The sequence below is a fragment of the Drosophila suzukii genome, chromosome 2R, assembly GCF_043229965.1.
Source record: "Drosophila suzukii chromosome 2R, CBGP_Dsuzu_IsoJpt1.0, whole genome shotgun sequence".
NCBI classification, from domain to species: Eukaryota; Metazoa; Arthropoda; class Insecta; order Diptera; family Drosophilidae; genus Drosophila; species Drosophila suzukii.
Window position 1 is genome coordinate 18,642,074 of NC_092081.1, and position 13,088 is coordinate 18,655,161.

Consider the following 13,088-nt stretch of genomic DNA (forward strand, 5'->3'; position numbering starts at 1 on the left):
AACAACAAATAATACCCAAAAAAAAGTGAATTTCGTTTCACATCCCAGAACTTTGTTAGCTTATCATATTTTCCAATGCTGAACCCCAAAACATACCGCTGACCACAGAAACCCAGCTAGTCCGTCATGTCTGAGTTGTTACCAAATTCTCACCGAGCTGTTAGGACAGGTGCCGCCGAAGTGCTAATAGGTCGCCGAAACAAAGTATATTTCCAAAAATCTTGCATCATCATTGCAGTGTCCAGAGTTCTCCGAGTAGATCAGCGTTCGAAGATAATGGCCTATAGTATGTAAAAAGAAAGAGGAAGCGACCAGAATCAAGTGCGGCTCCTATATAAACACAAGCTTGCCTATGAAATTGCGACACAATTCCAGTTTTGCAAAGCATTACAAGCCGCAGACAGTAGACAACAGACATCACATATCCGACGGTGGATTCCATTCCCCTGGGCAGAATTCAAGTTTAAGCCCGGCTCAAACCACTCGACCACTCAGTTCAAAACGAAATCGCGACGCGACAACAACGGCCGCTCGGACTAGAGGAATAAAATATACTCGTATATAAAAACAAAGCAATAAAAAAACGGAAAGAATCTAGGTATAACAAAGAGCTCCCTGTTAATTAATCAGAAAAGTTGAATTGGCATGTGAAAGCCCCGCAATTATGCTCGACCACTCCCCTTCTAAAAGTGCGAGGAAGAATTCTTCGAGACGCGATGCGCATACGAAACGAATCTGGAACTGATTCCCACTTTGGATTTTGTTTTCCAGGTGCCGCAGAATGTTCGTCTTACTTGGAGTGCTCTGTCTGCTGCAGACAGCTAGCTTGGTGCCCGCCCAGGTGAGTCCTCCTCACAACGATTGCCATTCCGATTCCGGTTCCTAAAATTAATTAAGGCAGTCGCCGACTGACACCTGCCACCAAGCCAAAACGCATTGTTGGCCAAAAACTCCGCCAAGGGCCAAGTGCTGCGGCCCGAAATTATTTTAATTACTTCGCAGCCGAGCTGCTTTATGTGTTTTGGCCCGATTTACGTTTATTGGTTGACCAAACTCCTGAATAAATAAATTCGCACCCAGCTGACTCACTGAAATCCCATCAGTCAGATGAATTTCTCGTCACTAATTGTCAGTGAATTCATTAACTTGATTAATAGATCAATCGATGAATTGCATTTCCTGTCGCTCAAGCAGAGAAAGAAATATTATATCGGCATACAATGATTTTTTACAGAAAAAGAATATTTAAAATTTTAAAGATGTATAGATGTATACACTTAAAAAAATTTTAATATTTATTTCACGTGGTAACTTTATTACGTATCATTTTTACCATTGAAGATTGTAAATATTATATTCGATTTCCTTTTTTTTAAAATAATCTAAAATGGATAAAGTGAGAAAATTGCGACTAGTGCCTAAAATAACTATGGTTATGTTTTAAAACGTGCAATATATTAAAATTATTTCATTGTAATACTTAGTTAGATGTAAATGCAATTGGTCTTTAATTTGATTGGCAACAATTATTTTCTATTGTATTAAACAAATTAAGTAAAGCAAACAAGTTAAGTAGACATGTAGACATGTACTAAATATCAACAACATAGTTAATTAAAATTAATTAAAATATTTAAATAAAAAATATATGCATCAATTATTATATTTAAATATGTCTGGGAATTAGCGAACAATTAAATATTTATTGCATTTGGTTTTAAAATGTATATTCAGATATACTAATTAGTTTGGATACATTGTTGTGAAATGATATTCATTATTTCATGGAATACCCCATTCCAAGTAATTTCTGTGCAACCCAAAAAACCTCAGTCTCAATTCCTGGCATTAGGAAAAATTAATTCATTAGATTTCCGCAGAATAAACGATTTATACCCCGTTGAGTGCTGCCCACCGCAAAATCGAAATTTGCATTAGAACCGCTGGCCATCATTGTCGTGGCGCGGAAATCAATGTCATTTTATTTTAGTGGTGGTCCTTGGCCACAAAATTAAGGCAAAAGGCGAAAGTGCAACATTCGATTTTCTGAACTTTTGTCAAGGCCTAAACCGTTGGTAATGAAGAATTTTTAGTACCCGATTTCGCAACACACCAGACCTTTAATTGCAGGCCAAGGCAAATGCTCAGTCGGATTTTTTACCTGGTATTACCTGGATTTTACCCGCAATTACTTGGCAACACCACTTTGCTTATCATCAATCTTGGTTTCACGAGCCGCGACCAACTATTATACATCATTTTAACAACTGCCGCTGGTTTAGTGGCCACCTTGAACTTTGACTGCCCGGGCTAACTAATATCAATTTAATTGCATTTTTCACCACCGATTACTCATACGCAGTGTTGCACACAAGTTAGGAAAGGAAAGCTAAAGTATACAGTAGGCATTTTATGGTAATTAAAGGTTGCAGGCGGAAATATCATAAATATACCGTGTTTAATGGTTTATATTTCATTAGTTTTTGTGCGCTTTTAAGAGGTAATTTTATATTTAATTTAGTAGCTTTGCTTTTTGATCCATTTGGTGGCTATTATTAGACTTTGGATTATATACAGAATGGTATTTTAAACGAAATTAGTTCAAATTAATTTTATTGTTCTTTTATTATTCGTTTAAGCTTCTATCTAATTATGAATATTGGCTAAAATTGTATGTTTAATCAAAGTTTCCTTTGAATCGAAAGTTTAGAATGCGGTTTTGCAAACAGTCCCAGATCTTTACGCCTTTTTCTTTTCAAGTACAAATTGAGTAAATCAACCAATGAAAACTTCATTCACAAACCACAGATGTAAAAATAAATTTAAAGTCTCACTTTTCATAGGACTTAAATCTATTCTTTTTGTGGTTCCCTGAGTCGCTTTGCCATTTCATATTATTTTAGCTGAAGTCTAAGCATTTGACAGCTTTAAAGAGAACTCATCTGACCAAAGGAATTTTCACACATCATGCCGCAAAACTTATTTCGGCAGTACACTTTTCACCCTCGAGCAGCCCTTTTCTATTGTATTCTTTCATTGAGATTCTTTCTGACAGAAAAGTTTATTTCTGTTTGCGGCTTGAGGGCTGCGTGGAATTAGATTTTAATCAACGCATGCATGAAATTTGCATTTGCATTTGCCAGCTAAGTGGAAAAACCCCAAATAATTTTTTGTTTATGTTCTGCGCGGGTCGTGGGAATTAAAATTAAGGGAGCACGTAAAAAGTGCTGAGAAGGGTTTACCGCCCGGCCAAAAGAAGGTTACAATTTGCGGCAGCCATTCCCTGGAATTCATGCAAATTACTAGCCATTCATTCCTTTTCGCAGGCTCGACCAAGAAATCCTTTCACTTCTTTCTCTATCTTTGTGGGTCATGACCCGAGCTTATGAATTTTTGGAAACCCCTGGCGGCAATCTTTAATCTTTCGTTTGGCGAACACAATTGTGAAACTTTACTGTCAACTTAAATTAGCCAAACACAATTGTGGTATTTTACTGTCAACTCGAAACGGCCATTTCGCGATCTTTATCTGGGAAATGGATGTTCTGCAAATATGGAAAATGGCAAATGAAAACATTCACTACTAGATTGTGGACAGGTAAATACATTCAAATTGTTCCGGGCAAATATTGAACAAAGGAAACAAAAGTTTTGCTCTTTGTTTGGCTAAATGAATTTGCTCAATAATATATTCAGTTGTTTACAGAGAGGTAAAATAATTCAATTATTTAGTTAATTTACCCACCTAGTTTGCCAGTCAAACACAAAAACTTTTTGCTGGCTTACAGCTGAAAAATGAGATACGTTTCATAAAACATTGTTTTTGTTTTGAAGGAAACTTTTTAATTTCCTCTGATATGCTGCGTTTTCATTTAATAAAGTGGATTTACTTTTGGCATTTCATATTTTTGTCTGTTAGAAGTGTTTTTAACATTTCGAATTAGGATAAGTCTGTAGATTGATATAAGATAAGCTTTAAACCGCTTACTTTGCACACACTTGCAATGGAAAAGGAGCTTTTTGAGGATAAGCTGAATTGCAGTTTTGAGAAAATGAGAAAAAGAAAAGGTGATATATATAGTTCTTATTGGCTTCCAACAACTTACATAGTTGTCTGCCTCATTTCCATAGAATTATAAAAACCCGACAGCCTTTAAACGACGTTCAAACTTCACAGCCACTCGCAACTTTTCAGTTTTAATATTATTACATGTGACACGACTTTTCACGGCCAGTTACAAAGTCGAAAGAGCTACCAAAATTGTTTTTTTATGATAGTATAAAACATGTTATACTACTATATATTATGTCATGTTATGTCATACTATAAATGTATGTATGGTATGTTTATAATATCTCAATGACTAAGAGTTAACAATGTTATTACGGCTTCTTAATTCAATAATCCATATTATCTTAAGCAATAAAAACAATAACACCAAAGTTATGTCATACTATTTCTGTATTGTATGTACACAATTTCTTCATGATTAAAGCTTATCGTTACTATTATGACTTTGTATTTATCTTATGCAACTAATGCAATATTTAAAGGTTGATTTCACTCAAGATAGTAATAAATATAGGCTGGCGTGGGAATTTCAGTGTCACTTATGATAACTTTGTACTCGCAATTCTAGATAAAGGTCTTCTTACTTATATATAAATAAATTGTCAAGTTTAAGAGTGAACTTATATACAGAAAAAATAAAAGAAAATAGGAAAGAGTGTTCAATAATATTTAAAAGTAAATTGGAATGGCTAAAAATTTATTTTTAAGGATAAGTTAAGGATATTTATTTATAAAATTTAAAGGCTAAAATAGCAGATTTAATATTAAGCCACTAGGAGTTCTCCAAATTAAACCATTACAAAGAACTATCCACTTTTCAGTACTTTTGGCTTGCACAGCTTAAAGTTCTTGGCAGGTTCTATACTAATTAATATTTACAATGTCTGGAGTGATATCTCTTATAAGATAGCATTGACATCCTATAGGTCCACTCCATAGATAGAGACCTCGAGATGAGCTGGTTCTGGTTTTTCCTCCTTGGCTTCTTGATTTCTCTGGGAATGAAGAACCACAAACTCCTGGCCAATGCCGCCTGCTGTGAGTAAGGCCTCTGCTCCACCGTTCAGATCCTCGACATGAATACCCGTAATTCGGTAGTTATCGCTGGCATTCTGTCGAGGATTCCCAAGGAGATTAAGCAATTTGTAGGCCAAGGGGCCTGATATAAATCTCACCTGCGAGCCGTAGACGATATCTTGGCCCGGGGAATCCGGCGCTAGGTAAACATCTTCGGTGTGGAGGACGCTGGCGTATTTGTTGACATGTCCCCAGGTGACGGAGGCGGCATCGCCGAGCAACACCTGGCCAGGCAGCAGGAGCAAACACACTGGAAGCCACATCCAAAATATCGCTGGCCACCGCCGACGGCCTTTCGATTCCCCGTCCCTCGCTTTTGTCAACATGACAACATGTGTTTCCCTCACTTCTGGACTTGGATTCTGATTCTGATGATGATTCTGATTCTGATGATGGTTCTTCTTTTGATGATGATTCTGATTCTGACTCCTCCACCTTGTAAGACAGCACCTCCTCCTCCACTTCAAGTCGGCGTGAGAAACTAAAATGAGCAGCCGTTAGGAGGCCAAGTTAAATATTGTCGTTCTGTCTGCCTGGAAAAACTCTTATCAGAGACAGGTGTGGTAGTCTCTCTCGCTCTCATTTGCACGGGGCCATTTACATTATTGTCACACTTTTGGTACCCTGACTTAGGGGGAGTATGAAAAAAGTGGTAAACATGTCAAAGAACTAAAAACTATTACAAAATTCCTACTCTCAATGATTATCAGACCTAAATTTGATTTTCTTTTTGATAATAGTTACAATAGTTAAAAAGATTATAAACAAAGAAATTGTCTCCAATATACACCAAGTTATTTTTCACTGCCTGCTTTTAGGCACCTTTATAAAATATAAATGGTCATAAATCCATCACTGGAGGCTTAAAATCGCTTTTAAAGGTACCTAAATGTATGCAACAAAATGTATTGCACCATTTTTCAATGCATACTTTTAGACACTTTTATAATTGATTTATTAATTTTGCATACAGTTTATTGCACCATTTTTCAAAGCGTACTTTTAGACACTTTTATAATTGATTTATTAATTTTGCATACAGTTTTTCTTTTAGAATTAGAGCTGGTAAACAAAATTAAATGATTCCCATATCGTATTATTATTATACAAAAATGTTTATCCAGAAGAGGTAATGAAGTAGTGCATTTATAGATCACCAAGGCATAATGAAAACCCCACCACACTTTGTTTATTTGGGTTTGTTGAGCTAGCTGTTAACTGTCACAATTATTGATAACTTCTTTGGAGCTCGCTCTTGGCTCTCATTATTGAAGTTTTACTATCTAGCTCAACGGCACTCTCCCAATAACATTTGTTATCACTGGATCGGTGTTTTGTAGCCCGGTGTTATGCCAGCTTATCTTTAGCTCCTAACATTTTAATTTTTTTGTTTCTCTCCGATGGCGGCTGAACAAACTGTGCAAACATTTATCAACAATTTAGAACTGACAGAATATCTGCGCCACGAAACTTTCGACCTTCACCGATTTGAGCCGTTGAGAAATTCCGCTTAAATTGATTAACACACAGAGCAACACAACGCAACAGACAAAATATTTACAAAACTTAGTTAGGCGGGCACAAAGGGTGTTTGCCTGCTTTTACCAGGCCAGGCCAAAAGTTGGGCCACAACTTTGCAACTATTAGTGAAAAGGGCGGACAAAACATCTTGGGCCGAAAAGTTTCCGGGGTGGGCCCAAAATGGGAACTTTGAATAGCATTAAGTATACGCAACGTGCCCCGAACTTTGTGCTAAAGCTCTCACACATTTTCATATTGCCAACCGCCATCCTGTGCAGCTGATTACACTGCGCGATGGCAAGGTGGGCGTGAATTTTGCAGGATTTCACGCGGACGCGGGACTCGGAGGACTCCTCACAGGAAACTCTGCCCACGGCGGACTCAGCGCCTCGGCCGGAACTCCGTGGGGTTCCCGGGCAGCCGCGGGTCTGGGCGGCAATCTGGATGGTAAGTGGCGGAACTTTCCCCCCCAAATTGATTCAATTTACGCACTCTGTGACCCAATCCACTTCCTTTCCCCCAGGAAGAGCCGCCGGCGTGGGCTATGCCGCCGCCCAGGCCAATCCTTCCGTGGGGGCCAGTGCTCTTCTGGGTGGCAGCGCTGGGGAACATGGTTATATCGGTGCCGAGGCCCACAGTCCAGGAAGGAGTGTGATCTCCTCATCCTCCTCGAATCACGGTGTCCAGCCAGCTCATCCTGAAAATCCTGTGCCCGCTTCGCCCACTTCTGGTCCTGTCGCCACCAGCCACATCCAGAGGGTCAAGCCACCCAAGAAGTACTCGCTGATTAAACAAGATGTAAGTAAAAATTATATAATATAATATTTTAATATATACAAAACATGTAGCATTGATTTCCATAATTCATTTGGATTTATATAAAAGGATTTGGAGTAAATTGAGGAAAGTAGTTAAGCTCTTTATAGAATAGGCTCTTATTTTTGGGATAAATGATTTTTTAAAGGACAAACAAATTCTAATATTTAAATAAAATATAAATGGTTTTAAGGTTATGCAATGAAAGATTATGAAAGTAAAGCTCATAAAACTGTGATTTTTATAATGTTACCTATAATGATAACGTTATTCGGTCTTAAACCAATACCAACTAGTAAACCTACATTTTGAATCATAGCCGCATTCATTTTTATGCATTTCCAAACTATTTTTATGAGTTCTCAGGAAAGGTAACCAAATTCCAGCTAGTTTTAACTTTTACCGCCAGTCTACCTATAATTTGCGATAACTTTAACATCCGGCAGTTCCCTGTCAAAAATAGAAAAGAGCTCCAAAAGTAAGGTAATCGTAAATTTTGCAAAATTCTTAAGGAACTTCAGAAACTATTAAAAGTGTTTTGCCCAACAGTTTTAAACAGCAGTTTGAGTCGAAAAGTTGTTAAAAAGATTTTTGAAACGTGCAGCTATCTCATTTTAAGTGAAACTTTGGTAGGTCAAATTAAAGGGAAATCGACGCTAGAATGGGTATTCAATTGCCCAATTCCGGGCAATAAATCCCAGACTAGTATTTAACTAGAACATGCGGTTAAATATTGATCAATGCCCTCGTGTCGGCGAACCAACAACAAGCAATCAATCCAATCCAATCGAATCGAATCGAATCCAATCCTATCGTATCCACCCGTCATTGATGTTTTAGCCGGACCGCAGCGAAATCATTGAAAATCATGTTAAAGCGGCCGCAGATGCTGATGCCGATGCGGTGGATAAACACCAGCCCTTGGCTTTTCCGGCATTTCCGGCTGCCCCGCCCACTGCGCTGGTAATTGTCAAGCGACCACGCCCACATGCAAAGCGACAACGTCAGCGGCAACGTGTCGTATACGTGATGCAGCAGCAACAGCAGCAGCAGCCGCAGGAGCAACAAATTCCAGAGCAGGCTGGCCAAAAGGACGAGCCCCAGTCGACCGTTGAGGTAACACCAACTGCGGTGCGGACATAGATACACGGCTACAGATACACAATCACACAGATACTCGCTTGCACACACACACACACACCCAGTGGCACACGAACAATTTGTTGGCTTTTCGGTGGAGATCTGGATACCAAAACTTTCGCTTTGAGGCTGTAATTTTATTTGAAAACATTTGCGGACAATGTGAGGCGGTGGCTGGAGGCGGGACCATCTGCTGCATTATTATTTCTGTGAAATATATATTTTAATACAATTTTAATTTATCCCCCTGCCTTTCAGCTTACTTTTGCATGTGCTGCCCTCGCCTGTTAAAAGTAATTTTTGTAACTTATGAATTTCCTACCATCCGCAGGTGAAGAGCGAGGCCAAGGCGGTCCACGTCCACAAGTACAAGTCCGTCCAGCGACCTCAGGCCGTGAACAATCGCTTCCTGGCACCCCAAGCCCAAGGACCCGTGGGTCTGGCCCTTGATGTGAGTTGGAAACCATCAAGAATATGATGAATGCTTAATCCAGGGTGCTAAAGAAACCTCATCCTACAGAAGGCCGAAATTTAGAAATTTATTTGGAATTTTGTTGAAAAAGTTTTTTGTAGAGCCCCGGAGTTTTAGATTTCTTAGAAAAATATTTTAAAAGAAAGATTGAATATTTTTTAAGTTTATAATTATGAGCTTTAAAATATATATTGGAATCTTTACATTAAATTTGCTTAGGCAATATGCGTAGGCTTCGACTGTTAACATTTGAAAATACTTTTAATTTAATACTTGAATAATACTTAAATACCTTTAATTTAACACAAAATTTAACAAATATTTTATATAATTAAAATTTACTTATTAAGGTGATAATGACCTCAGATCTTTTAATATGTATTTTACGTTTTTTTTTAAGATCTAACATTGTCTCAAGGATTTTCTTTATAAAGTATAACACGACAGTGTTTGTTATTAAATTTATATTTGAAAAAATATAATAATATTAAATTTCTTAAAAGTTACTAATATTTTTCTCATCCCTTTTCAGATTCCCATTGGCATTCTGCGATCCCTGCAGCAATCTTTGGGCGCTTTAACCGGTGGAGTAGTACCTGCAGTTGCAGGTGCAGCCGCTGGTGCAGGTGTAGGTGGAGGTGCAAATGCAGGTGCAAATGCAGGTGCAGGTGCTGGTGTAGCTCCCAACGCTCACTAGGCTCAAAAAATAACTATAAATATAGTTTTAATATATTTAAGACTCCCTTTATGCCTATAACACGCAGTGACAATTAATAAAGCGTTTAAGCAAAAGACAAAACAAACATGATTGAGTAAAAATAAACAACGAACCATGCCACCACTCAGCTGACAAAGTTTGCAATCTGAAAAAACAAATAATTTTAAGGCACAGTATATCCAAAACTAATAAACTTTTAAAACTTGAATATGTAATAAACAACGCTCGATTGCAGCTTAAGAGCAAAAGAGTTAACACTTTCCATTTATTTGCTACCCAAAAAGTTATTCTATTACAAGGAAATCCTATTTGCCTTACACTTTCGATTTAATTGATGTGTACTGTAACCTGATTTCTTTGGAATTCTCGCAAATTGGTTTTCAGCTTAATTTGTGAACTAATTGAAAGTGTTAAAAGTTGACACATGTTGTATCTGATGTACACCGCTTTTTCTTCTGAATTTCAAGTGAAAATAGAGATGTGTCAAATTTTGGCTTATCCCTGAAAAATGTTGAGAAATAATTAAATGTGTTGTGTTTCATTTGAAAACTACATACATTTCCTGCTAAAAATCAAATGGAGACCTAGGCTTCCGGCTTAACCCTCATTTTTTGCAATGGTCAAAGCACTTATGCTCAACATTTGGTTGCCAAGTGTTTGCCTGCCAGTAAAATTCAACTCTTTCCAGCCCGTTTGTTGTTGATTAAAAGGTTCCCTCGCCATTAAATCAAATGCCACAACACACTGCAGGGAAATGAATTGAAATGGCATCCGCATATGAGGACCAACCACATATTGCCGGCAGGAACAGAGGAAAGTTAGCTGGAAATTCAAGTTGGATGCTCCGGGAAAATACCAAGCCTGTTTATTTAGGAAATGTGTGTAGACCTCAGACAAGATACGGCACACACACAGGCATTAAGTGTGAGGGAGCAAAATATTTCACACTCTGCAACCACAGGCACTTGGGTGCCCCAAATTTAGATGGCGTGTGTGTGCCACAAAAGGGGGGATTCACACGTAAATGCACCGTACAGATTACACTTATAAATAAAACGCAGTAAGTCCAAAGCCTTAATATTCTATATAAATATTTCTCGTAATTTTTTTATTTCATTGCCAATGTTAGTAATTCAAAATGTTTCATTTTAAAAAATATTTCATGTTTAGACTTTAAACTTTAGTTTTAATATGAAACTTTTTTTTATGCTTTGAGTAAATGTAACTACCAACCTATCATCTATACTTGGAACTAAATATTTTCTAATTAAGCCATATAGCTTATGACATACATAATGACATACACTTTATGTATAGAATTAAAACAAGTAATATGGAAATAAATTTTTTTTTGTTTTTCCTTATGTATTTTGTTTTTATTTTCACTATTCCATTTTTCCCAGTGTACTACATGCATTGTGTAAATGTGCTTAAATACTCGGGGGCTTTTATGCTCTTAACCCCCTCGAAAAGTCACGGCTTGTCGTCTGGGCATAGGGGTCAGTTTGTTTAGGTCCCGGCCCATATCCTTACACACTCACATCCTGCGGCTGCCACAGTGGCCGCTATTTAAATTTCTTAATTAGTGCTTGGCCGACAATTTATGGCCCGTTAGTCGGTGTACTAAGCACTCAATGGGTCTCTCCTTTCAGCCCCCATGCCTCCATTTTTATGGCCATATGCCTGGGCAACAGGCTTGTAAGGCCCCTTTCAATTTACCTTTGCTGCATAAACAGCAGGAGGAGAAAAGGACAAATTAAACGAAAACAGGAAGGAAGGAACAAGCCATTGTCTGATACTTTGCAAACTTGCAACAGATTGTCACATGTCAAAGCTCTTTTCAAAACCTTGTCAAGACGCAGCAACTTGATAAGACTTTCATTTCAGTCTTAAGGCCACACCTTAAAAAAGATAACGAAAGTAATCAATCTATGTGGTTTTTAGTACTAGAAGCTATTGATATTTTTGACACTTATAAGGAAAATTCTTTATAGTCTTAAAACACCTAACTAAAGGTTATTTACTTTTATAGTTCATTAAATGATTTTAAGTTTTGATTTGAATATGAAGTTCTTTTTCAATAAATTAAAAGGGTCTCAAAGTAAAATTGCTTTACATAACATACATTTTTTTTAATAAAATGTTTAAATATATTATTTTTTTTCTTTTATTTATTACTAATATTAAACACAATATTTTAACTTGTTAGTTATTTACAATTTAATTTTAATGCATATATCTGTTTACGATTTCATTTTTGTATCACTTTAGTTAAACCAGAAAGCCATTAAAGTTTAGTAAATATTTTTCAGGCGCTTAATTTTCGGTACATAAAACCTACATCAGTAGCTAAGATCACAGGCGAAATTTATTATGCTAATTTTTCTAAAAAGCAACCGGCATGAATAATTAAACAAAATTCTAAGGACGGTGGTGGCCACACCTGCAAATCTAATGTCCAATTAATAAGCTCACATATATCACTTTAATTAAAAATAATATCCTTACTAATTTCACGCCAACGAATTTCCGGAAACCGGGGTCATAACTTAAATTTCTTTAAAAAGCTGAAATGCCCCAAAGATATATGGCCTATAATGTTATGCATATAGACATAGTTGGATTTTTTTTATACGGGTGGTGGGCCCAAAATCAACAGGACGTTCTGTGTGTGTGTTTGCTTGTTTTTTTTGTTGCTCTTTTTCCGAGGAGCCTGGAGGAAAATTTGAGGAAAACCAAGAGCCCGGGGTCAAAGGCGGCGCAACTCGAGCTCGATTTGTGGGTCGCGGCTGCCTCATTAAATTTAACGCACGTGCCGCACAAATTATGTTTACCCACACACACACACTTGCACTCATACACATACACCCAAACACACACACACCCACACTGGTCGACTGGTTCACAGTTAAACATTTTCCTAATTTAGAGTCCGGTACAAAGAAAAACGTAAGTGGAGAATTGAAAAGGTTTTTTTGGTTTTTATTTTGTCTACAATTTACGTGGGCCACAAGAACGAATAGGTGAATAGGTGAATAGGTGGTAGGTTAAATCATTCAACAAATGCACTATAGGCTGGCTGACCACTTTTTGTGGCCAAAAATCCATTTTTCGAAAGTCGTTAATATTAAAATCTAATGAAGACAAAGTGTTGGGAAAACTTCAAACTTCAATGTTACGTAACAGAAATTTTAACAGAGTCACGATCTGTTAAAATATCGGCTGTTAAAACAGCTGTTCGGTGTCAGGGGCGCACGAAAGCTACTTTGTGA

The 13,088-nt window shown here is 37.3% G+C and overlaps 2 protein-coding genes across 3 annotated transcripts; one reads left to right on the forward strand and one right to left on the reverse strand.

The window, feature by feature from the left end:
• The first annotated feature begins 360 nt into the window (after positions 1-360).
• Positions 361-10,084, forward strand: LOC108010090 (glycine, alanine and asparagine-rich protein). 2 transcript variants are annotated; one of them, XM_017074909.4, is made up of 7 exons: positions 361-598; positions 772-841; positions 6,949-7,117; positions 7,194-7,468; positions 8,327-8,602; positions 8,958-9,077; positions 9,631-10,084. In XM_017074909.4, exons 2-7 carry the CDS (start codon positions 782-784, stop codon positions 9,793-9,795), a joined length of 1,065 nt encoding a protein of 354 aa, XP_016930398.2. In that variant the 5' UTR covers positions 361-598; positions 772-781; the 3' UTR covers positions 9,796-10,084. The 2 variants fall into 2 exon arrangements, with proteins under 2 accessions (XP_016930398.2, XP_016930399.2); XM_017074910.4 differs by lacking the exon at positions 8,327-8,602 and having other exon boundaries at positions 367-598.
• On the reverse strand, positions 4,466-5,747 carry LOC108010092 (uncharacterized). Its single transcript, XM_017074911.4, has 2 exons — positions 5,248-5,747; positions 4,466-5,184 (listed from the first exon to the last, which is right to left on the reverse strand). Exons 1-2 carry the CDS (start codon positions 5,473-5,475, stop codon positions 4,993-4,995), a joined length of 420 nt encoding a protein of 139 aa, XP_016930400.2. The 5' UTR covers positions 5,476-5,747; the 3' UTR covers positions 4,466-4,992.
• Positions 10,085-13,088: the final 3,004 nt, after the last annotated feature.